The sequence below is a fragment of the Myotis lucifugus genome, unplaced genomic scaffold (genome assembly GCF_000147115.1).
Source record: "Myotis lucifugus unplaced genomic scaffold, Myoluc2.0 scaffold_4, whole genome shotgun sequence".
In the NCBI taxonomy this organism is placed as follows: domain Eukaryota; kingdom Metazoa; phylum Chordata; class Mammalia; order Chiroptera; family Vespertilionidae; genus Myotis; species Myotis lucifugus.
In genome coordinates, this window is record NW_005871052.1 from 89,081 (window position 1) to 116,538 (window position 27,458).

At 37.8% G+C, this 27,458-nt stretch overlaps 1 protein-coding gene across 3 annotated transcripts in view; it reads right to left on the bottom strand.

Moving 5' to 3' along the window:
• Positions 1-14,237: 14,237 nt before the first annotated feature.
• Positions 14,238-27,458, bottom strand: part of DACH2 (dachshund family transcription factor 2) — a 664,401-nt gene continuing 651,180 nt past the window's right edge. Inside the window, exons 11-12 of one of the 3 annotated variants that reach the window (XM_006082802.3) lie at positions 19,551-19,597; positions 14,238-14,732 (exon numbers count right to left, since the gene is read on the bottom strand). In XM_006082802.3, coding sequence (XP_006082864.1) covers positions 19,593-19,597 — 5 coding nt within the window. In that variant the 3' untranslated portion in view covers positions 14,238-14,732; positions 19,551-19,592. Of the gene's footprint in view, positions 14,733-19,210; positions 19,598-27,458 lie in introns of those variants that run through there. The other 2 variants (XM_006082800.3, XM_006082801.3) reach the window with 2 other exon arrangements.

A 27,458-nucleotide genomic window follows, 5' to 3' on the forward strand; every position in this document is an offset into this window, starting at 1 on the left:
CACATTGCTGTACATCAGAACACATTTTTTTAAAATAAATCTTTATTTTTGAAAGTATAACATATGTTCCCTTTTTTCCCCCATTGACCCCCTCCAGCCCACCCCTGTCCCCAGCCCCAGGCCTTCACCACCCTATTATCTGTGTCCATGGGTTATGCATATATATGCATACAAGGTCTTTGGTTGATTACCTCCCACCTACCCACCCACCCATCTCCTGCCTTCCCTTCAAGATTCTAAACTCTGTTCCATACTTCCATGTCTCTGAATCCACTCCATTCATCAGTTTATTTTGTTAATCAGACTCCACATGAGTGGGATCATGTGATACTTATCTTTCTCTGACTGACTTGTTTCACTTAGCACAATACTCTCCAGGGCCACTGCTCTAAACCCTGATTCAAAAGACAAAGCCAATGAAAAAAATCAGTCCAAGACAACTTCTTTCTCTGGCACTCAGATTCCAATGAAATATTTTCCTTCCTCCAGAATCTGGTTCTGGAGTCAGAATGACCTCGGCTTTATGTTATAGCATAGTAAAAGCTAGGAAAATTCCAGGAGAAGCAGAATAGGGAAACTGAGACAGTTAAACAGCAGTTTGTGTCCATCTAGTATAGTGGTTCTCAACCGTCTTAATGCCGCGACCCTTTAATACAGTTCCTCATGTTGTGGTGACCCCCAACCATAAAATTATTTTCGTTGCTACTTCATAACTGTAATTTTGCTCCTGTTATGAATCATAATGTAAATATCTGATATGCAGGATGCATTTTCATTTTTACAAATTGAACATAATTAAAGCATAGTGATTAATCACAAAAACAATATGTAATTATATATGTGTTTTTCTGATGGTCTTAGGCGACCCCTGTGAAAGGGTCGTTCGACCCCCAAAGGGGTCTCGACCCCCAGGTTGAGAACCACTGATCTAGTAAATCCTATCTCCTAAAACTAGGACACGTAAGAGTAAACAGTTTACACTTCTCTTCCCCAACCAGAGGGTAAATAGCTTAAATCATCTTACTAGAAATCCAATTAAGTGCCATTTGCCAACCACACCCAAGGACAGATAAATTAAGAGGATAAATCTCATTTTGGTACATCAGCAAAAGCTGATGAATATTTAACTGATCTATCCCTAAAACCTCCCCTAAAGACCCAGCCTTTAAAACCCCTGCAAATGAAAGTCCGGGAAGCACCCCAGTGCCACTCATTCCCTTCCCCTTCTCCTTCAGCACCCCCTCACACACACAACCCCTCACATGTATCCCCTCAACTCCAAGGGACTTCATGGGTAGCGGTAGCTCCTCCAGGGCTAACCTCCTGAACCTGTCTCCAAGGCTCCCCTCTCCCCCTCTTTTTTCTGACTTCCCAGGGAGCCAGAGCAGCCCAGCCTCTGCTCTCCTATTACTTCTTCTGTACCCTTCCTTGTTTCACTCTCCTAAGTATATTTTTGCTGCGGTCAATAAATTTTTGCTTGCTTTTCTATACTTTGTCTCATTTTGTTTTGTTTTTTAATCCTCACCCGAGGATATTTTTCCATTGATTTTTAGAGAGTGGAAGAGAGAGGGAAAGACAGAGAGAAACATCCATGGGAGAGAAACACATGATTGGTTGCCTCCTGCACTACCAGGCGGGGAGAAGCCTGCAACTGAGGTATGCGCCCTTGACAGGAATAGACCCCGACCCTGGCGGGGGGGGAAGGGGGGGTTCTATCTACTGAGCCAAACCCGCTAGGGCTCTACACTTTGTTTCTTGACGGAAACCTTTCCCTCAAGAAGAACTGAGGGCTCCTCTCCTCATCTGCCCGGTAACATCTTTTTGGTTTAAACCACATAACCCAGGAGTTCGGGGCCATTGTCTCTCTCAGCTGGCCGGCTCCTCACTGCTCTCTTGGAGTGTATCTTCAAGAAATCCCACTTAGCTTTACTTTCATTTTTGTTGACCTTAAAATCTCTTCTGCGTGGACGGGAAGGACGAGAAGAACCGAGGTCCCACCAGTAAGCCCAATTGGTAGCACTCCGACGGGGTCAGCCCCCCCCCCCCCCACTAGCTCAGACTGTGGGCAGGTTGCTTAGCCAGGTTGTCCCCAGTGTCCTAACCCGCGGGCAGCGGTACCAGCCTCTCCGCAGCGTTGCCACCGCCATATTGGAGGACCCCGTGTGACCTTCTGTCCGCGCAGCTTGATAGTGTCATCCGTCGCGTCAGCCTGGAACGCCTAGGGCCTCCATCAGAACACATTTTTAGTTTATGTCTTCCACCCACAAATTTAGTGCCCTTTCTGACTTAACTAAGCACTTATAATGTACTGTGGCCACACATTGTACAGTTTGAGGTGCATAAACAAAGCTAGCACTATTTTTTCTCCCTATATTTTCACAGATAGATTTGTTCTTATCCCAGATCTTAGCAACCTCAGCATATGATTTTGTTTCTTTCCTTATTTATATCAATAACTATAGCCTTTTTACTTAAAGAAAGCACTTTTTAGCATCTTTTTGGTTTATCTCAATTGCCAACACCACTGTCCTTGTGCTTTGGGGACATTATTAAATAAAATAAAGGTTACTTAAATAGAAGCACTGTGATACCAGGACAGTTGATCTGATAATCAAGTGACTACTAAGTGATAATGGGCAGGTAGCATATGCATCCTGAATACACTGAAAAAAATGATGATTCATGTTCTGTGCAGGACAGAGAAGGGCAGTGAAAAATTTCATCACACTGCTCAGAGCAGCATGCAATCTAAAATTTATGAATTGTTTATTTCTTGAATTTTGCTTTTAATATTTTCAGACTGCATTTGACTATGGTTAACTGAAACTGTGGAAAGCAAAACTGCAGATCTAGGTTTTGCATTCTGCAAATAAATATTTTTTCTTGTGATGAGAAATTTTAAGATTTACTGTCCCAGCAATTTTATATATACAACACAGGGTTATCCTATATAATAAAAGGGTAATATGCAAATAGACCGAATGACAGAACAACCGAACAACCAATCAAAGTGTAATATGCTAGTGCTATGCTAAGGCTGCTCAACAGCTCGCTATGATGTGCACTGACCACCAGGGAGCAGATGCTCCGACCGGTAGCTGGTAGCTGATCGGGACTGAGTGAGATGGGCTGGACATGCCCTGGAGCCCTCCTGTGGTTCCTCCCCAGTCCGATCTTGCACCAGTGGGGTCCCTCAGCCTGGCCTGTGCCCTCTCACAATTTGGGACCCCTCAGGGGATGTTGGAGAGCCAGTTTCAGCCTGATCCCGCAAGCCACTCCTTTGGGAGGGTGCCAGATGCAGGGCTCATGGCTGGTAAGCACTACTCTGGCAGCGTGAGCCTCTCCTGATCAGGACTGATTGGGTGTGAGCTTGAGGCAGGCACAGTGAGGCCAGGATTAGCAAAAGCAGCAGGTAAGAGCTGCAGGTGGCATTGGACTGTGGGTTTCGGCTCGATCCCTGCAGGCCACCCAGAAGGACCCCACCCATGCACGAATTTGTGCACTGGGCCTCTAGTTAACTATAATTACCATGTTGTATATTAATTACATCTCCAGGACTTAACTTATTTTAGAACTCAAAATTTGTAATTTTTTCCATCTTCACCAATTACTTCCCTCAACCCCCACCTCTGGAAACCATCAATTTCTTCTCTGTATCTATGAGACCCCTTTTTTTCTAGATTCCACATATGAATGAGATCATATGCATATGGTATTTGTATTTCTCTATCCGAGTTTCACTTAATATAATGCTATCTATGTCATTGCAAATAACAGTATTTCTTCTTTTTAAAGGGTATGATATCCTGTGTGTATATGTATGTGTGTGTGTGTGTGTGTGTGTGTACATATTTTTATACATTCATCCATCAAAGGACATTAAAGAAGAGCAATATTTTATTAAGTCATTTTTTAAAAGTATAATTGATATGCTATAAAGGTATAAAAATTGAAATGAATAAAATACTCAATTATAGCTGCAAAATGCAGAAAAATGTGGATGGCTAAATAGGAACAAAGTACAATGTCAACAAAAAACAGTAACAAATATGATAGACATTAATCTAACTATATCAATGATCATGTTAAATGACAATGGACTAAGTATACCAATTAAAAGATAGAGATTATAATGAAATTTAAAAAAACCTAATTCTGTATTGTTTACTAGAAACATACTCTAAATATAAAGACATAGATTGATTAAAGAAATGGCAAAAGTATATCAAGAAAGTAGGAGTATGTATGTCAATATCCGACAGATCAGAACTTCAGAGCAAGGAATGTTTTCAGGGATTAAACAGGGCATTGCATAATTACTAAGAGGTCAATACTAAACAAACAAACAAACAAAACACTACACACATTACAATCCTTAATGTGTATGTGCCCAACAAAAGAGTGTCAATATATGTGAGGCAAAAATGAAAAAAAACTGCAAGGAGAAATAGATTAATCTACTACTATAGTTGAGGACTTTATCAGAAATGGACTGATCCAGAAGGCAGAAAGTCAGTGAGAATATAGTTGAAATCAATAGCACTATCAATCAACTGGATAGAATTGACATCTATGCACTACTTTACCAATGACAGCAGATTACACATTCTTCTCAAGTTCACATGGATCATTAAGCAACATTGAACACATTCTGCACGAGAAAACACACCTTAACAATTGTAAAAGAAAAGAAATTATACAATGCAGGCTCTCATAACATAATGGAATTTAACTAGAAATCAGTAACAAAAAGATAACTGGAAAATGTCAAAATACTTGGAGATTTAAAAGCATACTTCTGAAAACACATGGTTTAAAGAAAAAACTCTCAAAAGAAGTTGAAATATATTTTGAACTAAATGAAAATGAAAATACAGCAAATGCAATATTTTGTTAAAAATTATATTATTAGCCCTAGCCTGTTTGGCTCAGTAGATAGAGCATCGGCCTGCGGACCAAAGGGTACCTGGTTCAATTCCAGTCAAGAGCACATACCTCAGTTGCAGGCTTTCGCTGGCTCGGACCCTGGTCAGGGCATGTGCAGGAAGCAACCAACCAACTACCCACACAAATGGTACAGCCAAAGAGGAACCAAAGCAGGAACCATAAACTGCTGGGAATAACTCTGTCTTGGGGGTGGAGGGACAACCCCTGAACAGTGACTCATACACTGTGAACAAAGTCTGTTCTTATGGATAGCCAACCTGAGGGTTAACTCTAAACCAAAATGGGTCAATAGCATTCAAGTCTCAACTACAAGTGGCAGTTGGCACATAAGCCACAAAAGAAACATTTCTGGAGCACCTAGCTCAGATGATCAGAAAATTGAGCCACTGAGACGCACAATGCATCTACACCAGAAAGCCCTCCAAATGAGTTGGAAATCATAGCAGATTTATCTAATTCACAGAGAAAAACACAAAAAGGTAAACAAGATGGAAAGACAAAGAAACATGTCTCAAATGAAAAAAAAATGAGAAATCCCCAGAAGGATAATTAAATGAAATGGAAGCAACCAAGATACCAGATGCAGAGTGTAAAATTATGGCTATAAAGATATTCAAAGACCTTAGGAGAAGAATGGATAATCTTAGTGAGACGTAAAACAGATATAGTAAGCATTAAAAGTGACATAGAAACCATAAAAATGCAACTCATAAATAAAGAATACAATATCTGAAATGAAGAACGCACTAGAAAGAATCAGTACGTTAGATAAAGGATATAATTTAATCAGCAATTTAGAGGAAAAGATAAAAGTAAGCACCCAAGCAGTGCAACAAAAAGAAAAGTGAATAAAATAGTGAGGAAAGTTTAAGGGACCTTTGGGACAAAAAGCAAAATGACATTCACATTATAGGGGTGCCAGGAGATGAGAGTAAGCAAGAGATCCAGAACTTCTTTGAAGAAATAATGCCTGAAAACTTCCTTAATCTGGTGAAGGAAAAATTCACACAGGTTCAGGAAGCTCAGAAATTTTCAATCAGATTGTAGCTAAATAGGCCCATAACAAATCATCATAATTCAAATGGCAAAAGTTAAAGACAAAGAGAGCATCTTAACAGCAGCAAGAGGAAAACAGTAACTTACATGAGTGTTCCAATAAGGCTATGGGTTGATTTCTCAACAGCAACAGTTTAGGCCAGAAGGTATTGGCATAAAATATTCAAAGTGATGAAAAGCAAGGACCTGCAACTAAGACTAGTCTATCCAGCAAGCCTATATTAAAAATTGAAGGTGACATAAAGAACTTCTCAGACAAACAAAGTAGTTCATTACCAACAAACAAATATTACAAGAAATGTTAAAGGTCCTGCTTTAAGAAGAAAAATCCCCAAAGAATTAGAAAGAAGGGAACATGGTGTAAACAATAAGATGACAATAAATACATACCTATCAATAATAACCTTAAATGTAAATGAATTAAATGCTCTAATCAAAAGACATAGGATAGGGAATGGATAAGAAAGCATGACCTATATATATATATGCTTCTACAAGAGACCCACCTCAGAATAAAATATACACAGACTGAAAGTGAAGGAATGGGAAAAATATTCTATGCAAATGAAAATGGAAAAAAATAACACCTGGGATAAAGATAATTTTATCAGACAAAATAGACTTAAAAAAAAAGTCCATAATAAGAGACAAAGAAGGACATCACATAATACTAAAGGGATCTATTGAAAAAAAGAGGTTATAACTAACCTCTGTATATTATGGGAGAAACTGACAGTAACACAGTCATAGTAGGGGATTCTAACACCCCACTGTCTTCAATGAATATGTCTTCCAGAAAAAATACCAATAAGGAAACAGTGACCTTAAATGATACACTAGAATGGATAGACTTAATAAATATTTATAGAACATTTTATTTCAAAGAAGCAGAAATTACTTTCTTTTTAAGTGCACATAGATCAGTCTCTAAGAGACCATGTGTTAGAACATAAGTCTTAATAAATTCAAAAAGATTAAAATTATATCAAGCATATTTTATAACCACAAGGGTATGAAACTAGAAATTACAGCAATAACAAAAACAATTGAAAAACACTCAAACAAATCAAGGAAATCAAGAAGGAAATTGATAGCTACCTGTAGAAAAATAAAAATGAACACATAACAAACTCAAACTGATGAGACACAGAAAAGAAGTTTTGAAAGGGAAATTCATAGCATTACAGGCTTACCTCAAGAAGAAGAAAAATCTAAAGTAAATAATATAATAATACATCTTAAAAACCTAGGAAAAGAACAATAAACAAAACCCAGAGTATGTAGAGGTAAGGTTATAATAAAGATTATAGTGAAAATAAATGGCATAGAAACTAAAAACCAATACGAAAGATCAATGAAACCAAGACCTGATTCTTTGAAAGATAAATAAGATTGAAAAACCTTTAATCTGACTCATCAAGAAAAAAAGAGAAGACCCGAATAAATAAAATCAGAAATGAAAAAGGAGAAGTAACAACTGACACCACAGAAATACAATGGATTTTAAGAAAATAATATGAACAACTATATGTCAACAAATTGGACAACCTAGTTGAAATGAATAAATTCCTAGAAACATGCAATCTTCAAAACTATATCAGGAAGAATCAGAAAATCTGAATAGACCAATTACAACTAATGAAATCAAAGCAGTAATAAAAAAAATTGCCAGCAAAAAAATTCCTGAACCAGATGGTTTCACAGGTGAATTTTACCAAATAGTCAAAGAATAACTAATACATATCCTCTTCCAACTATTCCAAAAAATCCAAGAAGAAGGAAGACTCCTAAGCTCATTTTGTGAGTCCAGCATTATCCTAATTCCACAACCAAATGAAGATACCACAACAAAAGAATATTGTTGAATATTCTGATGAATATCCATGCTAAAATCCACAACAAAATATTACCAAACCTAATTCAGCAATACATTGAAAGGATCATACACCATGATCAAATGGGATTCATTCAGAAGATGCAAAGTTGGTACAATATTCACAAATCACATAAACAAAATGAAGGATAAAAATCACATGATAATATCAATAGATGTAGAAAAAAGGATTTTATAAAATCTATCCCCACGTTTATGATAAAAACTCTCAGCAAAGTGGGTAGAGGAATCATATCTCCATATCGTAAAGGCCATGTATGACCAGCCTACAGCCAACATCATACTCAATGGGCAAAAACTAAAACTTTTCCTTTCAGATCAGGAGCAAGACAGTGAAGGCTGCTTTTACCACTCTTGTTCCACATAGGACTGAAAGTTCTAGCCACAGCATCTGACAAAAATAAGAAATGAAAGGCATCCAAATTGGAAAAGAGGAAGTAAAATTGTCATTACTCACAGATGACATGGTACTGCACATAGAAAACCCTAAAAGACTCCACCAAAAAGTATAATAACTGAGAAATGTATTGAATTTAGTAATGTAACAGGATACAAAATTAATATTCTTAGGTCATTGGCATTTTTATACATCAATAATGAATTACCAGAAAGAGCAATTGAGAAAACAATCCCATTTACTACTGCAACCACACAAAAAATGGTACCTTGGAATAAATTACACCAAGGTAGTAAGACCTGTACTCAAAAAAGTTATAGGATGCTGAAGAATGTAACTGAGGAAGATACAAATAAGTGGAAGCATATTTTGAGCTCAAGGATAGAAAGAATTAACATCATTAAAATATTCATACTATCCAAAACATTATGTAGAAAATCTGAATTCAACACAATTCCTATTAAAATACCAATAGCATATTTCACAGATCTAGAACAAATATTCCAAAAATTTATATGGAACCACAAAAGACCTTGAATAGCCACAGCAAGCTTGATAAAGAAGAACAAAGTTAGAGATATCATGCTACCTGATTATCAAACTATACTGCAAAGTCATTACTAGTATAATCAAACAGCCTGGTATTGGTATAAGAACAGGCATATAGATAAATGGCACAGAACAAAGACCCCCGAAATAAACCCATGCCTTTATGGTCAATTAATATTTCACAAAGGAGGAAAGAATATGCAATTAAGTAAAGACAGTCTCTTCAATAAATGTTGTTTGTAAAATTAGACAGATATATGCCCCCCACAAATGAAACTTGAACACCAACTTACATTATAACACAAGAATAAACTCAAAAGGGTAAGACTTAATTGTAAGTTGAGAAACCATAAAAAATATTAGAGGAAAATATAGGCAGTGAAATATCAAACATCTCTCAAAGCAATATTTTTGCCAATATATATCCATGGGCAAGGAAAAGAAAGAACAAAATAAACAAATGGAACATCAAACTAAAAAGCTTTTTTAAAAATATATTTTTACTGATTTCAGAGAGGAAGGGAGAGGGAGAGACAGAAACACCAATGATGAGAGAGGTTCATTGATCAGCTGCCTCCTACATGCCCCCCATTGATCGAGCCTGCAAACTGGGCATGCGCCCTGGCCGGGAATCAAACCGGAATCTCTTGGTTCATAGGTCGACGCTCAATCACTGAGCCATGCTGGCCAGTCCAAACTAAAAAGCTTTTGTACAGAAAAAGAAAACATCAATAAAATGAAAAGGGGGCCCACTGAATTGGAAAATATATTTGCCAATGATACATCTGATAAGGGGTTAATTTCCAAAATGTATATAAATAACTTATTCAACTCAGCACCAGGAAGACAAACAACCCAATTTTTTAAAAGGGCAAATAGCCTGAATAGGCACTTTTCCAAAGAGGACATACAGATGGCCAATAGACATATGAAAAATTGCTCAATATCATTAACCCTCAGAGAGATGCAAACGAAAAGCACAGTGAGATATAACCTCACACCTGCCAGAGTGGCTATCATCAATACATCAACAAACAATAAGTGCTGGCAAGGATGTGGAGCAGGGGTCCTCAAACTTTTTAAACAGGGGGCCAGTTCACTGTCCCTCAGACCGTTGGAGGGCCGGACTATAGTTTAAAAAAAAACTATGAACAAATTCCTATGCACACTGCACATATCTTATTTTGAAGTAAAAAAACAAAACGGGAACAAATACAATATTTGTATTTGCATGTGGCCCGCAGGCCGTAGTTTGAGGACCCCTGTTGTGGAGAAATGGGAACCCTCATATACTGTTGGTGGGACTGCAGACTAGTGCTGCTACTGTGAAAAACAGTATGGAGTTTCCTCAAAAACTAAAAACGGAACTTCCTTATGATACAGAGATCCCATTTCTGGGAATATATCCAAATAAACCTGAAACACAATTTGAAAGAATGTATGCATTCCTATGTTCATTGCAGTGTTGTTTACAATAGCTAAGATCTGGAAACAGCCCAAGTGCCCATCAGGAGATTAGTGGATAAAAAAAGCTGAGGTACATTTACACAATGGGTACTACATGGCCCTAATAAAGAAGGAAATATTACTTATTTCACTTAGCATAATACCTGGAGAGTATTATGCTAAGTGAAATAATCCAGTCAGAGAAAGACAAGTACCATAGGATTTCACTTATATGTTGAATTAATGAACAAAGTAAAATAACAAACAAAATAGAAACAGATTCATAGTGTTACTATAGGACATGTAACTGTCTCTCTCCATACCCCACTGCTCTTTGATTAATCTCTTAGATGTAGAAATATTGGATGGTGGGTTCCTGTTATACTCTCATTGCTTTTTATTCAAACTTTCCTATAATTTATTCCCATCTTAAGTTATCAAATCTTATCTCCCATTATATCAGGACAATAATTTTTACTTCCTTATAGTGCATTCTTTACTGTTCCAAGGACAGTACACACTAATCTAATTTCTTACTCTTAGTGTGTTAGCTAGTGCTGATATCTTATCTTCATTTTTTAGTTCTAAGTTCTACTTGTTCTCTAGAGTACTAGTCAAGTTAAATAATGCTGACCCATTATTATGTTCTCTGTCTTTTACCCTTTGCTTCATACATATTTGGAGTTAATTATTTAGCATTTATAGTGACTTCTAATTGTTTATATCATAAACCCTGTTGCTTCAACTGCATTGGAAGTTTCTTGGTATATAAATAATTATTTTCAATGTTAGACATTGAATTGTACCTAAATACTTGTTTTTAATTATCCCTTTTGACTAATTAAGATAGATTTTTTTTGGTATGTTCTTGTTGCTCTGGAATTTTAAAAATCTTCACATCCTATTAACTTCAAATGGCATAGCAATCCAAGAGCCAATATCTATCAGATTTTTTAGAGTAAATTTTACACAAAGTATTATGAGGTTGAACTTGGTTTTTAAAAAAGTCATCCAAAGGTGAAGAAATATTCCCTCAATCATAACATAATGGAATATCATGCCATGCCTGAAAAGTTTATTAGTTAACTTCAACTGCATTTGTGCTTATTGTAGTGTGTACTAATCACCACACTTTCTGATTCAATTAAGTGAGGGAAGTTGTTGAGAATAGGGAAATTACAAAGATTTTAATAAATATACTTGATAACTTAGGCAGCGTTACCATTGCTAAATCAGCACATTTGCCTTACTGGAATTTCTACCTCCCTTACTTATAATGTATCAGGACTTAAAACAAGGTCCCAGGTCTTTATTCTCAGTTCTTCTATCCTTTAGTTTAAAACTAAAAACTTTAGAGGATTGAAATGCAACTCAAATAAGGTAAAAAAGGCAAACTCTTTATGGCCAGGATGAGGTTGATAAAGAAGACTTATTGTTTAAATCATTAAAGAATTCAAGTGAAATTTTTAAAAATGTTCAGATTTGATTTAGTAATTAATCAATAAATAAAAGCAGATGTATTTTATGTGTATATACTGGGTTCATGACACATGTATGCACACGAGTGTTAATAGGGATAAAATTCTGCTGATTCATTTTGTATTACCTGTGACATATGAAGGATTTCTATCATTTTAAATAAGGAGCTGCTTAGATGTGTGTGATTTGGGGTTTTCCTCCATCAAGTTTATGTTGAAGTGGCAAAACTTTGGTGGTTCAATATCAATTCTGACCTTTGTAATATTGAGAGCTATCTTGCAAAAGAAGTAGCCCCTTGTCATTATAATCATTAGAATAGTAATTGTGTCAACCTTTGAGATACGAGACTACTGATGGTCTTCATAGACCTTCATACTCACTCCCTAATCTAAAATTCAATTATAAGTTATTTTTGGAATACCATTCTCAGAGACACTTTTCCCTGAGTAAGAAGGCACAATTTGAAGTTTGTTGGTAGAGTGGGGCCTTTATTGCCAAATCCCTTAAGATATATATTAGTTAGTTGAAAAGAGTGATAATTGAATCCCCAAAATGGTTAGGTGCTTTGATTTGGTATGGGAAGACTTCCTTAAACTACAATTGTAATTACAGATGAAGATAATATGAGTATGTCTGAAGGTGGGAGCAGTTGTATTCCACCACTACCTCATAAGCAGTGAACATAAGATTAGAGTCCCTGAAGTTTGTGTGAGGCTGATCTAGCCACAGTTTCAGGGTAAATATAAACTATATTCTCCAAAGAGAATGCAAGGGAAATGGTGTAACATTGGTCCTCCCAACCTTAGAAGAAGGTTTATACCTGAGAAAGAATTGATATACAGTGAAACCACTACCCTACAATGAATATATAGTATTTCTATCCTACCCAGACTATTTTCTTAAGGCTAAGATTATTATGTTGGAGGAGGGAGGAAGTGCTGAGGAGGAGGATATAGAAGTGTGGTCAAAGTGTTGCATTGAAATGGCAAGCAATCCTCTAGCAGGAAACATGGTAGTGCAGAGTGGGCTTCACTCCCAGTATTTTCCTTGCTGTTTCTCTAAATGGGCTAATGAACTGGGCTCCAAACAACTAGGAGATTCTTTTTTTAAATATATTTTATTGATTTTTTACAGAGAGGAAGGGAGAAAGATAGAGAGTTAGAAACATCAATGAGAGACAAACATTGATCAGCTGCCTCCTGCACACCCCCAGGATGTGCCTGCAATCAAGGTACATGCCCTTGACCGGAATCGAACCTGGGACCCTTCAGTCCACAGGCCGATGCTCTATCCACTGAGCCAAACTAGTTAGGGCAACTAGGAGATTCTTATGGTCGCTTCCATGTCCCAAGAAGTCCTAGCCATCATTCGACCCAGAATCAAATCACCCCCATAAACGTTAATATAGTGTGGATAACTACTACGAGATGAGGCTAAACCACAGACAGTATTGGGTACCTGGATCCCTGAGAATTGGGGAACTAATGACACAGGCTTCCTCTGGTTATAACATTAAGCATTCAATAATGTAATATTACATATCATATGCTTGACTATTTGGTACCCTGCTTATTGTGCTGTTTGTGGGGGGTATACTACTAGAGCAGGCTTGCTTAGCCAACAATAATAGCTTGTAGTCTTCTCAGGACTCTTAAAATTTCCATAAATGAGGATGGTGAAGAAAGAAGTGATGGTGTGGGAAACATCTGTGGAATTAAGCAACATGGTTCCAAACTAGAAGACTCAAAGTTTTTGCCTGACTAGCTAGAAGCACTGTGAGATACAATATACTATCTTTCACAAGATAAGGTGAGGGGTGGAAATGCTACTGTGTAGGAAAAACTGAGAGGCTCCTTGGTAAACCAGAATTTGGGTGGACTTCAGAATTTTAGTGGAAATGAACCAAAGAAGTGGTGCAGACAGATTAGGTAAATTGTAAGGCAAGGTTATGGCACTAGGCACTTTAAAAAAATATCTAGCCTTGATTTTCATTAGGTATAATGGATATTATGATGTACAGGGAGACCTGGAATTTCTTTGGGTTAGAGTAGATATATGATCCTTTCTGTTTTATTATTTATTTATTTATTTATTTATTTATTTATTTTCTCCACTGAAGTTGGTTCGAGAAGAAATATTTTAGTAAAAAACAGAAGAGTTTTCAGTCTTGATTCACCACGTTTTTCCTGATTCCCCGTATAAACCTTCCTCCTAGAAGCAGGTTCACTAAGCATACAACCAGAAATAGGAAATCTAGTGTGATTCAATAGAACAATTGAGGACAATACTATTGGCTTATTTAAACAGGTGAACTGAAAATAAGATGTAAGTTCATATTTGTTTGAAAATAACCAAACCAGTGGAAGCTTTCCAAATGCTTTCCTAGTTCTTATATTTTGATTTTGCTCTATGGCTCTTCTTCAATGACTGCAGTTGGCAACTTGAAAATAAAAACTCAATGACAATCGACAAAGTCAAAATGCTTTTATTTATACTGAAGTTTAGCAAGTACATTTTTTAAACAAAGAAGTTGTACTTTAACTTAATATATCATAGAACAGAGAAACATACATATAAATTTCTAGTCTCTAACACAATATCACATTTTTTCTTTTAAAGACAAAAGGCCAAGCTGAAGTGAACATAGAAAAGCATCAAATATGGTCAGGTTACTTAAACCATGAGAATTTAGCTCATATTCTTAAACTGGTCAATCTAATGCGAGGACAAGTTCACATCATTACTTTTAAAATGCACACACATTCCTTTTTTATAAATCAATTTAGACTGAATAGCTGTTTTAGTAAACAAAGTGTTGCTGATAAACATAACTGAAATAACTCCATGCTGTGGAGTTTCAGAGATAAATTGTAATCACAAGCATCTTCATTTATGTAAAGCCAGCGAGGACCTTTCAGGCTGAAGAAAACAGTTGTGACATTGCTAAACAGTAACAGTTACCTCCTTAAAAGAAAGAAAGAAAGAAAGAAAGAAAGAAAGAAAGAAAGAAAGAAAGAAAGAAAGAAAGAAAGAAAGAAAGAAAGAAGAAAGAAAGAAAGAAGAAAAGAAAGAAAGAAAGAAGAAAGAAAGAAAGAAAGAAAGAAAGAAAGAAAGGAAGGAAGGAAGGAAGGAAGGAAGGAAGGAAGGAAGGAAGGAAGGAAGGAAGGAAGGAAGGAAGGAAGGAAGGAAGGGAGAAAGGAAGGAAGAAAACAAGTTAGTTCTTCTGAGTAATAATTCTGATACGTGCTTAAAAACACTAACTTTCTACCTCCAGAAACCTAAATGATCTGATGTAACTAGCTTGGTTTATTATTGGTAAAATTTTAAATTTCTTAACATTTGTATATGTTAATATGCCAGTTTTCAAAGATGTCTCAAGTTTCATGTTACAGCTTTTCTTTCCACAGCACTGGAGACATAGAAGACTGATGGTTCTTTTCATAAACTGTGTTGTCTCTAGCTATCTACATTACTTTGGCTTTTGTACATAATGGTATATTTGAGATCCCTGGGCTTTACCAAAACAGAGAGAAAGGAGTATCCATTCATGATGTAAGGTAATGACTTATTTGTACATTTAGAATTTCCTCTCCCCAGGTTAACCCTGGAACTGTGTATATTGCATGAAGGGAGAATAGGTCTGATTATTATTTTAATCAGTGTTTAATCAAACCAGTATCTATTTAAATGTTGGTAATCAAAAGAATGCATACCATTCTAGAGTTAGAAAATATTTGATGGTATGGGTAAAACTATAATTGGAAAAAATTTTCAAAAAATGATTCTACCTTTTTTTGTTTAACCTTGCTCTCTTCCAGAGTCATGGGTTATGGCTTGAGTTTCTAGCCAGCAACCTCATAAAAATTGGTCACAAAAGAAAAACCAGAAAAGAAAGCGTGGATGATCAGTACAAATCCATCACCCATGCTTAAGAAACACTAAAAATCTATGTTTGTGAGTTAAATGTATCATCTTCACATATAAAGGAGATTTGCATTATCATTGTTGAACTGATATGTCTACTCTAAAATATTAGTTCAATCTCGTCAAAACAGCATTGTCAGGAGGAAAATATATCCCTTTTAAGCCTTGTGTATAATATATTTAAAATAGTTATTCTTTTGTGCAGAAGGTATTACGGGGTGTCAGGGGAATTTTGTGGAGAGTACCACTGAGTCAAAAATAAAGATGTGGTAAGGAATAGAAGAAAAAAGGAATTTGTGTTTATGTTGGTCAGATGGCCTGGAGGGTCAGGCTTCATTAGAGGGCAACCAGTCAAAGAGCCTATGGAATTCACCTGAACTTTTCCAGTGACCAGAAGAAAACAAAACTTAAATTTTTGGAAACTGTCTAGTCATCGGCCACAGCTGGAGAATTGTTCAGACTCCCGAGTGACATCTGAGAATATTCATTCTGATAAAATTCACCAGATAGTTGCTCAGTTTTCCAGTCTACCTCATCTTCTGTATACAAAGCCTAAATGTCAACAGAAAGTTCTTCAACATCAAATAGCAGACAGTCATTTTCCCATGATTGAAGGTATACAATGCAGCTAAAGCTTAAATCATGCCATACAAATTGTGAACATTACAAACTTGAAAGCAATGAAAAAACAAAAATAAAACCTGTAAAAAAAGGTACATAAATATAGAACAAATGACAAAAAGCAATCACCATTTGTCATTTAGAAAATATGAAATTTCTGAAAATCTCCATCCTTTTTATTTTTAATTATACTTCTTATTTTAAAAAAAGACAAACATTTCTGTTCACATCCTTCATTAAATGTGCCAGTTTATAAGGCCTATCAGGAACTCTTCCCACAGCAGCTCAAAAATCCAAAGAAAAACTAGGCCAGCAAAAAGAAGACAGTATCAATATGAATGAATTTTTCTACCCAGAATACAATTAAATTGAGATTTCATAGTAACAAAACTTTTTCTCTTAACTTAGAGAATAGTAGCAAAATAGACTTTTGTGTAGCATGCTGTATAATGTTGACACAGATTCTGTTATTGTTTTACATATACCAAAGCAGAGTGATCATAGGGAGGAGCCAATATTGACCTGCTAACTGACACTGAATCTTGGAGCAATCTCTTAAGTTTACCACATTTCAATTTCAAAATGCATTTCAGCTATAATATGAGTGATTTATCATTTAGTAGTAGCTGTCAAAGTAAACTCCTAGATAAAACAAAAACATCTGGAAACATAAACAGAGGAGAGCTGTAGTTGAATATTAATCCAAACCCAGCATGCTCATTTCATTAGGAATAGAAAACAGCTAATTAGTAGTTAAATGTTTCATGTTTTTATGAGGGTTTGTACTTGAGCTCTAAACAGAGATGATCTAATATGCATTTTCGATGTAAACAAGATTAAATATCAGGAGGAGCAAGGAACAAAGCCTCTCTGGAGGAATGTTAGGGAGCTTGGGAACTTACAAGGAGTGACACAGACATTTGTGGAGAACTGACAGAGTTTATTGCTTTAAAATTTATTAGATAAGTAAAAGGGGGAATTTGATACACATAAATGTGAGCATTGTAAAAAGAAAAATGAAAGCCCAAACAGTCCTTCCCTTAGCACAGTACTGCCTGACATAGGCAAACCCATGACACAGGAGGTGAGCCTCTGCTGATCAGTTGAGTTATCTCCAAAGGGCCACACCTGACAGTACCAAATTTAAATAAGTGTGAGACTTGCCTTCTGTGGTATATATCTGAAGCTAATGCAAAGGAAAACGCTAAAATCAGGTGTCATAAAGGCCAGAAGAAAACACATGAGTATTTGTTATAGTTCAACCAAAGTCAATTAAACATACCTACAGTGGGGCCTTGACTTACGAGTGTCCCGACTAATGAGTTTTTCTAGATACGAGCTGTCTTTCAGCTGATTTTTTGCTTTGAGTTGCGAGCTAAAACCCGGGTTTCGAGACAGCTTCAGATATCCCACCGCTAGTTGGCGCAGCAAACGTCACAGTGAATGCCACAACATCAGCCCAGCATCATGTGTCATTGTAATGGTGAAAATTGATTTGACATACAAGTAATTTGAGTTACGCGCTCCGTCACGGAACGAATTAAACTCGTAAGTCAAGGCCCCACTGTATTTGTAAAAAGACATTAGTTTGTTTTTAAGCGATTTAGTTAATTTGAAAATGCTGTTCAATTTCCCCTATAGTTCAATATATGTTGCTTGCTTATCAAGTAATGAGATATTTATGGTTGTTATATTTTAAATCATCAATCTGTGTTATTCAGTTCAGATATTTGGTATTAATAAATTTAAAAAAATAAATTTAAAAAATTATTTGCCTCAGTCCTCCATGGCTTATTTCTAATTTGCATTATTACACTGACTTCAGTTAAAGCAGCGCACCTACTCTATACAAGTAGACCTTCTACAGTCTGTAGAGAGCACCTGAAGCCAAATGCCTATGCCATCGAAGGAATTCCTTCAGATCATGGACCAAGTGGAATGTCATATTGATATAAATTAATGTAATATTTAGAAGTGTGTAGGGTAGGTGGCCATCTCAGCAGAAACTGCATGTAGTGCTACAGAGAACTGATTATTGTAGAATGGTTAAAACCTCAGTTGGCCTTTTATATAAGATGAGTAGTGCTTCTGTTACAACTTAATTCTTAGGCAGATGTAAAAATAACAATGGATTACATGTCGCTTGTGTAAGGGGGGAACTCTAGGAGGAGCATTAAATCTTTTTGATCACTAGAGTAACATTTAACACATTGTAATACTGTTCTATTAGATTCTTAGGAAGCATAAAAATAATGAGGACAGGTATTAGCCACCAGCCTTTGGCCAAGTCTCTATTAAGTACTAGTAAACACTTAAAAATATGTGAGGCCATTTCCTGGATAATTCAAGCCAAACAACCCATTTGGTTCTAATCTCTGGAACATTTTAGGCATCTTGCCATGTGTAGAGCAGAGGGTGAGCAATGGAAAATATCTATGATGCAATTGACCCATCATATCTGCCTTTCTCCTTTCTTATGCCCATACATTTTTCAATTGTTTGCTTGATGATAGCTTAATACAGAGGAAGCAGAATTGAAGGTGGGATGAGATCAGAAAATAATTAAAGGAGTATTTTTAGTAGCTTGGGTATGTGGTTATATCATTGCCTTCTTTACAGATTAGGGATGTGCTAGTTGAGTTGCTCCATCATCAACAGATTAAAGGAAGAATTAGGCATGATATTAACTACAAACTAGAGCTCTCTATATTCTCTTTGAGAGCACTACAAGCAACGTGTATCTTTTAGAAAGGTGAGCGCTAAAGCAGTCGTAACATATATTGATCATTTGCACAAATGAATTACCCCCTCACATAATTCCTGTTGAATCCCAGGTCAGTCAGATTTAAAGCTATTTCATAGTAATCAGAGCTTGAAGTGGTTATGTCTACATTTTCATTTCTGTCATGTCATTTAGAAATAGCATTTTCTCTGTCTTAAAAATTATTTCACTTTCTTACCTACTAAGATGTTGTGTGGATTAACATGATAATCTCTTTGAAGCACTATGAATTCCGTGGAAGAAAGGGATTATAGAAGTGTAAAATATCAAAATTAATCATCATTATGATTATCTGCTAAAAATGTGGAAAGCCCATTCTCTAGTACATTTTCCCTGTACGTGCAAAGTTCTATTTACTTGTAATGAACAAACAGTAATTGGCGGTTCCGTGTTTTAAGAATTTGAGTACGAATTCTTAAGAATTACACTAGATAAGCAGGTAACTGCTACAGCACCCTATTCGCGCCTATGATCAGTTGGAGTTCTGGCATCAGTGTTCAGGCTGCAAAGAAAAAAATAAAAAAGACTGTATCAAAATTTCATTCCAACAAAAAACAAATCTAAAATCTGCTCAATGAACTTCACTGTAAACCACAAACTGGCTTTATAGTATGTTGCTGTGCTATATATGTCCAAGATTTTCATAAATCTGTGTGCAATAAAAGTATTATTTTATTAGGCTTATTCCTTAATCATATATTCATTGATGTGAGTCTCATGCAATTAAAAATGAAATTATACAAAGGCGAGCAAACTGTAGATTTACAGTAGTTTAAACTTAACCTTAATCTCTGGGGTGATATTGACAATATAAAAGCGGTGTAAATGATATTCCCTCACTCTAAAATATGCTTATGAGCCCCTTGTGCATGTTCTACTGCTTTACAACCTGCAGTGAAATGCATAACTAGCTTAATAAGCAAGGCATCTGGAAAGTTGTTGTTTTTTTGTGTTTTTTTTTGCCCCTTCACAGACTGAAACATGAGTATAGATCCACACCATTTTCTCTGAGTCAAAATCTTTGTTAATGATTGCAATTTCCCCTGAGGATGCAATTTCCTTCCCTGACAGAATGGTTATTTAAAAGTAACTTACTATTTATTTTTTAAAACTACTAATAAATGTGCCTATAATGTTTTATGAAGATTTAAATTTATGGTTAGAAAAAATTATTTTCCCTACCCAGGACTATGTTTTTTTGTTTTTTTTTTGCTCCCCCTCCCAAGTGTTTAATCACCTCTTATTCACTTTTATAAACGTGATTTTCTTATCACAAGCATACTTTGGGCTATCAAACCTTTCTTTTGAGGTAGCTAACTTATTCACGAACTAATGGCAATATTTTATACATGATTTCTTTTTTTTTCTGGTAATTTCTCCATCTTTCTCTCCAGGGAACAGCTTACAGATAACCCTGCTTCAACCAAATTTGGCCCCTCTGTTTGTAAAGACTCACAATCCCAGGAAAGATAATTCCATTGACCTAGCTCAGGTCAATCAAGCATCTTCACTATTTTTTAAAATACCACTCATCTTCTCTACCCGAATCCTGAATCAATTGAGAATAACACAAAGAAATAAGGCCAAAGAAGATGAAATATAATATGTATTATGGAGAAGTCTTTATTTATATATATATAAATATATTTATTTATACATATATTTATTTGTTTATAAATATATTTATTTATTTATTTATTTATTTATTTATTTAATTATTTATTTAAATTGAATGTATTGGGTGACATCATATCTAATAATACACTAATAAAAGAGAAAAATGGTAATTGGCATACGACCGCTACCCTTCTGATTGGCTAATCAGCGTATCCTTATGCAAATTAACTGTCAGCCAAGATGGCGGCCGGCAGCCAGGCAGTTGGAGGCTTCCTTGCTCCCGTGACTGCAGACTCCAACGTTCCCCGCCTTGCCGGACTCTGAGCTGGCAGTTTGAAACATTCTAACAAATATAGCCGGCTGGGATCTCAGAGCTGAAGTTATACATTGTTTCGATTATAGAACGGCAAACAAACCAGCAGCGGAAGCCTCAGAGCTAGAGCCAGAGCTAAAGCTGGCCCAGAAGAAAAAAAAAAAAAAAAAAAGGAGCGGTTGGGAGCTTCCCGCCAGCCTGAAAGCAGTCAAAACCGCCAGCCTGAAAGCAGCCCTCAGCCCCTCACCCAGACTGGCCAGGCACCCCAGTGGGGACCCCCACCCTGATCCAGGACACCCTTCAGGGCAAACCAGCCAGCCCCCAGGCCTCTATCCTATATAGTAAAAGGGTAATATGCCTCCCAGCACTGGGATCAGCGGAGCCGTGAGGCCTCCTGGCACCAGATCAGCGTGACAGGGTGCAGCGCCCAAACCCCCTGATCGCCCTGCGGCTCTGTGTGTGACAGGGTGCGGCGTCCCAACCCCCTGATCGGCCCTGCTCTGTGTGTGACAGGGGGTGGTGCCCCAACCCCCCTCCCCCACGGGCCCTGCTCTGTGTGTGACAGGGTAGAGCCATAACCTCCCCATCGGCCCTGCCCTGAGTGTGACAGTGGTGGCGCCCCAACCCCCTGATTGGCCCTGCTCTGTGGGTGATAGAGGGCGGTGCCCCAACCCCCTGATCCACCCTGCTCTGTGTGTGACAGGGGGCAGTGCCCTAACTCCCCTATCGGCCCTACTCTGTGCGTGACAGGGGGGAGCTCCCCAACCTCCTGATGGGCCTTGCTCTGTGCATGAGAGGGGGAGCTCCCCAACCCCCTGATGGGCCCTGCTCTGTGCGTGATGGGGGGGGGCAGTGCCCCAACCCCCTGATTGGCCCTGCTCTGTGAGTGACAGGGGGCAGTGCCCCAACCCCCTGATTGGCCCTGCTCTGTGCATCACAGGGGGTGGCGCCGCAACCTCCCCATTGAACCTGCCTTGAGTGTGACAGGGGGCGGTGCCCCAACCCCCCAATCAGCCCTACCCTGAGCGTGACTGAGGGTGGCATCGCAACCTCCCGATCCGCCCTGCTCTGTGCATGACAGGGGGCGGCGCCCCAACTCCCCAATCAGCCCTGCTCTGAGCCCGACCAGGGGCTGCACCTAGGGATTGGGCCTGCCATCTGCCATCAGGGAGCAGGCCTAAGCCAGCAGGTCGTTATCTCCCGAGGGGTCCCAGACTGCGAGAGGGCACAGGCCGGGCTGAGGGACCCCCTCTTCCCCCCCGAGTGCACAAATTTTTGTGCACCGGGCCTCTAGTATCTAATAATAGACAAACATGGTAATTGACCATACCTTCGCTACACCTCCCATTGGTTAATCAGCACAATATGCAAATTAACCACCAACAAAGATGGCAGCTAATTTGCATACTGCAGGCAGGGCGGGTCAGCGCCATCCCGTCTGCCCCGCTGCCATCCTGGTCTGCTATTTGCCTCCACCCCCCTATTTTCTGTGTCCATTGGTCATGCTCATATACATGGATACAAGTCCTTTGGTTGATCTCTTACCCCACCCCTCACCCTCCTCTGCCTTCCCTCTGAGGTTTGATGGTCTGTTCGATGCTTTTATGCCTCTGGATCTGCTTTTGTTTATCAGTTTATGTTGTTCATTATATTCCACAAACGAGTGAGATCATGTGATATTTATCTTTCTCCAACTGGCTTATTTTGCTTAGCATAATGCCATCCAGGTCCATCCATGCTGTTGCAAATGGTAAGAGTTATTTCTTTTCTACAGCAGTGTAGTATTCCATTGTGTAGATATACCACAGTTTTTTAATCTGCTCATTTGCTGATGGGCACTTAGGCTGTTTCCAAATCTTAGCTATTGTAAATTGTGCTGCTATGAGCAACTTTTGAACCTAGAAGTACCTGAATTTTACTTTCCAGTAGGGAAGATAAAGGCTGGAAAGGAGAATTAATAAAAAAGAATATTTATAGAACACTGACTATGTTAGTAGGTACATGTAACTTAGTCATTCTAAGCACTCATGCCACATGTGAAATGAATTCTTTCACTGCTTCTTGTTGATAATGTCATGGTGAAAAGTAGAAAGCTACTTGTATCTCTATGCCAAACCTCTAAAATAATCTAAGGTCATATCACACACCTTTCAGAAGTAAGTTGCAAATGTTTTGTAAAGGTCAAATTTATTTGGGTTTTATATAGCATGCATATTGAAAATATTTTTATGTAAGATTTAAAAGCACAATAAATTCTCTTTACATTTTTACTCCTTTTCAATACCAAACTGATAGAAAAACACTAGAAATTCTTATTTCAAAGGATTCAAAACATGAAGGAAAATGAAAAACATTAAATGTTTACTTAAACAATATTAAAAATGACCATATCCAACACAGTCATTGAAGTTTGAATGCAGTTACTGATACTGTTATAATTAACCCAGTTAATTAACTAGAGGCCGGTGCACGAATTCATGCACCAGTGGGGTCCCTCGGTCTGGCCTGTAAGATTAGGCTAAGACTGGCTCTCTGACATCCCCTGAGGGGTCCTGGATGGTGAGAGGATGAAGGCCAGGCCAAGGGACCCCACTGGTGCATGATTGGGGCTAGGGAGGGATGCAGGAGGTTGGCCAGCTGGGGAGAGACTGTGGGAGGGCTCCAGGGCATGTCCAGCCCATCTTGCTCAGTCCCAATAGGCCAGACCCCAGCAGTAAGCTAACCTATCAGTTTGAACATCTGCCCCCTGGTGGTCAGTGAACATCATAGTGAGCAGTTGAGCAGCCTTAGCATATTATTAGCATAGTATGCTTTGCTTGGTTGAACAGATGATTGGATGACCGGACACTTAGCATATTAGGCTTTTATTATATAGGATAACAGGAAAGAAGCAAAGGGAAGCTGCAATTTAGACACATGTTCCGTAAAGTCTAAATAACTTACAGAGGGTGCTTGTTTGTCAGTTACACCTGGGAGCAGGTCATTGGCCAGAATAGGCTTGACTACTGCAAGTGAATGAAATCTCAGATACATAAGCTCCAGAACAAAGGAGTCCCTTCAGTTCTCTCTTGCTGCTCCTGCCTGACTTGGGTGGCTGTCATACTCTGTACTTGCCAACATGGCCCACAGCTATGTGGACCCCACATACAATGGACTGATGGACTAAAATTAGCCTGATGGGCTGGCTGGTGTTGCTTAGTGGTTGAGTGTCTACCTGTGAACCAAGAGGTCATGTTTTGATTCTCGATCAGGGCACATGCCTCGGATGTGGGCTCAATCCCCAGCAAGGTGGTGCAGGAGGAAGCTGATCAATGATTCTCTCATCACTGATGTTTCTATCTTTCTCTCCCCCTCCCTTCCTCTCTCTGAAATCAATAAAAACATATTTTTTTAAAAAATAAAATAAAATTAGGTTGATGCTATGCCAGATTTAATTCCACCATAGAACAGAAACTTTGGACACAAACTTTGCTTCTAACTACTGAAGATCCAGCTATACCTTTTCCAGGACTGCTTTAAGGAAAATGAGGGATATAACTCCATAGAAATAAAGCTTTCTACCATATCTCATCCTCCTATGGGGGCCTCCACAAATTCTCATTGCAGGAGTGTACCAAAAACCCCACTCTCACTAGTAACGGAGAAATTCCACCTGCAATTTTCCAATAAACATTACCAAGATATTGTAAATTTTGAATTGCAGATTTTTCCTCATTCATCTTAAATGGTTACTCACCAATGCTGAGATCAATGACATTCATTTGTATTGTTTTCAAGAAAATAAAAGCCCTTAAATTTACATAAGAATAGGGAAATAGAAAAGGAACACATAAAATATGTGTATATAGAAGATTTGGTAAAAATGTTAACCAAATAATGATTTACATTACTAAGATAAAATAGATGCCATCTTAGGTATGTGGTTATTGCCAATATTAATGTTCAAACATTAAACAAATAAATCATAAGACAGTTAATAGATTGGGGGATTTGAAAGAGGAAGGAAGTCTGTATAAAATTCTAAAGAATTTTTTTCTTAAATCACTTTAATTTTTAAAATGGCATGTTATGTAGCTATTATGAGAAAGGGTTCCCTAGGATGAACAAACAAAAATTTATGTTAATGACTCACTGTATGAAATCCTGGCCTAAAATTATATAGCTGAGGATCTGTTGAGGTCTAGTTCTGATACTGTGATATGAGTTTACACACAAATATAAAATGTCCTATTACTATTTCAACTTTTCTATGCAGTTTTAAATAGGAAAAAGAGATGCATGGTAGTAGTGTAATTTTTCTAAGTATCACCCCAATCTCTGCAAAATCTTAAGGCATTGGTGATTATTAAATTACTAGAGGCCCAGTGCACGACAATCGTGCACTGGTGGGGGGTGTGGCCTGCAGGGATCGGCCCACTGTGGGAGTTCCACATCCCAGTCAGCCAAGCAGCTGTGGACCCACCCTCTGAGTGGCTGCTCCCTGGTCTGGCATCTGTGGAGCTGGAGCACTCGCCTCTCCAGGGGACCTGGTCTGGGCCGGGCCCAGGGACAATAGCACTGAGAGGTGGTGGAGTAGGCCTCAGTCCTGCGGCAGCCAGGAACCCGCCTCCCAGCCTCCAGGGTCAGCTCTGCGAGTCCAGTGGTGATGCTGCACAGCTTGTGGGCATCTGGAGGAAGCCGCAGAGAGTGAGGAGGAGGAGCCTGGGATAAGGAGGCAATGATGGCAGCCCAGGTTCCTGCTGGTGGGCCTAGTGTTTGAAGCGGGAGCAGCCACTCATCCCAGTCAGCCGAGTGGCACCTTCATTGCATTGAGCATCTGCCCCCTGATGGTCAGTGCGTCTCACAGTGACTGGTCGACTGGTCATTCTGCCATTCGATCACTGGGCTTTTATTATATAGGATACTTGGTTTTAAACTGTTTTGGTTAATTAATTACAAACTGGAAAAGGCTTCCCCCACCCCAGCCCTGATGTGTTGTTCTGCATGGATAATATTATATAGTCCAATTCAATTTATCCTGCTAACTGTGAGATATTTTTAAATGTATAGATTGAAAGTAATATTATAAATATGGAATGATAGTGAGGACAATGGGAGAGGGAATTAAGATTCCTGCGTTTCAGAACCCACTGTCAATAGCAAGCCAACTAAGTTATTTCCCTACTTACAAAATAGGGGTTATGATATCTTTCTTAACTATCACATAGAAATAATCCTGCTAGAGGATGTGTGTATTAAGAATGGCACAAAGACAAGCTCCTCTTTCTGATGAAATTGTTACCAATGAGGTAGCTAGCAATAAGACAGGGTTTGTCATATTTTGTGCAGTGGAATAGGAAAACTTAGCCAAATCTAAAAAATAAATAAATAAATTTTAAAAAATCAAAGTCTTCAAAAGGAAGAGAAACTGGAGAGTAATGAGAAGGGGCATCTTGAATGGATTTTTAATTATCTTATATTCAGGCATTATTGAATCTATATGAAAGCTTCACTTAAGTCCCCTTAAAAGTTACCTTTTTAAAAGTACATCCTCCCAAAAGCAAAGAAAGGCACAAAGTTCACCAGGTTACCCAGATAAGAGGTATTATCTTACCCCCCCACCCACTATTCCAATTTTAGACTATCAGTCCTTCATTCCAAGTACAATGAGTAACTTAGCATAGAACTACCACACAGCAGCAATGTATATGTGGCGGCAACATAATAATTCTGTTTTTTAAAGTGGTGTGAAACAATGGCATATGATTACAGGCTTCTATGAAAATGCTGTCTGTTTTCTTAATTAAAATACAAGTGTGAAAGTGAATAAGAAGACTTAAAGACTTAAACTTTTAATCAGAAAAAGGATTTCTTTTTTCATGTTTCTCATCAGATATATCTGGGATAGGGTGAATCCTATGCTTAAAAATTGTATTGCATATGTAAAGAGGATGAGGCCTAAAGTAACTGGTTAAGCAGTTATCAGAATTTAGGTAAACAACATTTTCTATGTGATAGTCAGAAAGACATTTTAATTAATAAATTCATTTTGTAGATTTCAAAATGCTGACTAGCAGAACAACATATTTTGGCTTTCAATCTTCCTATCTTGCTATTACTACAACTACAATTTCATCAATTATGTGAATGAGATATAACTAGAATTGTAAATCTTAGATCTGTAGATGAGATTTTATGCTATCATTACAATTAGTGTGACAGAATTTCAGTCATTGCAAATATTCTGTTAACAATGTAGTGATAAGTTCTGCAAGAAACCCCATGACAATCAGGGCCCAAATTATCACATAATGTAAGCTTTTCACATTCTTCTAAGAAAGGACTATGAGAATATTGTATGCTATAATCTGACAGGTATTTCACAGAAAAAGATATGGTTAAGAGATAGCATCAATCAAGATTTAAAAACAAAACAAAACACGCGTAGGGGATG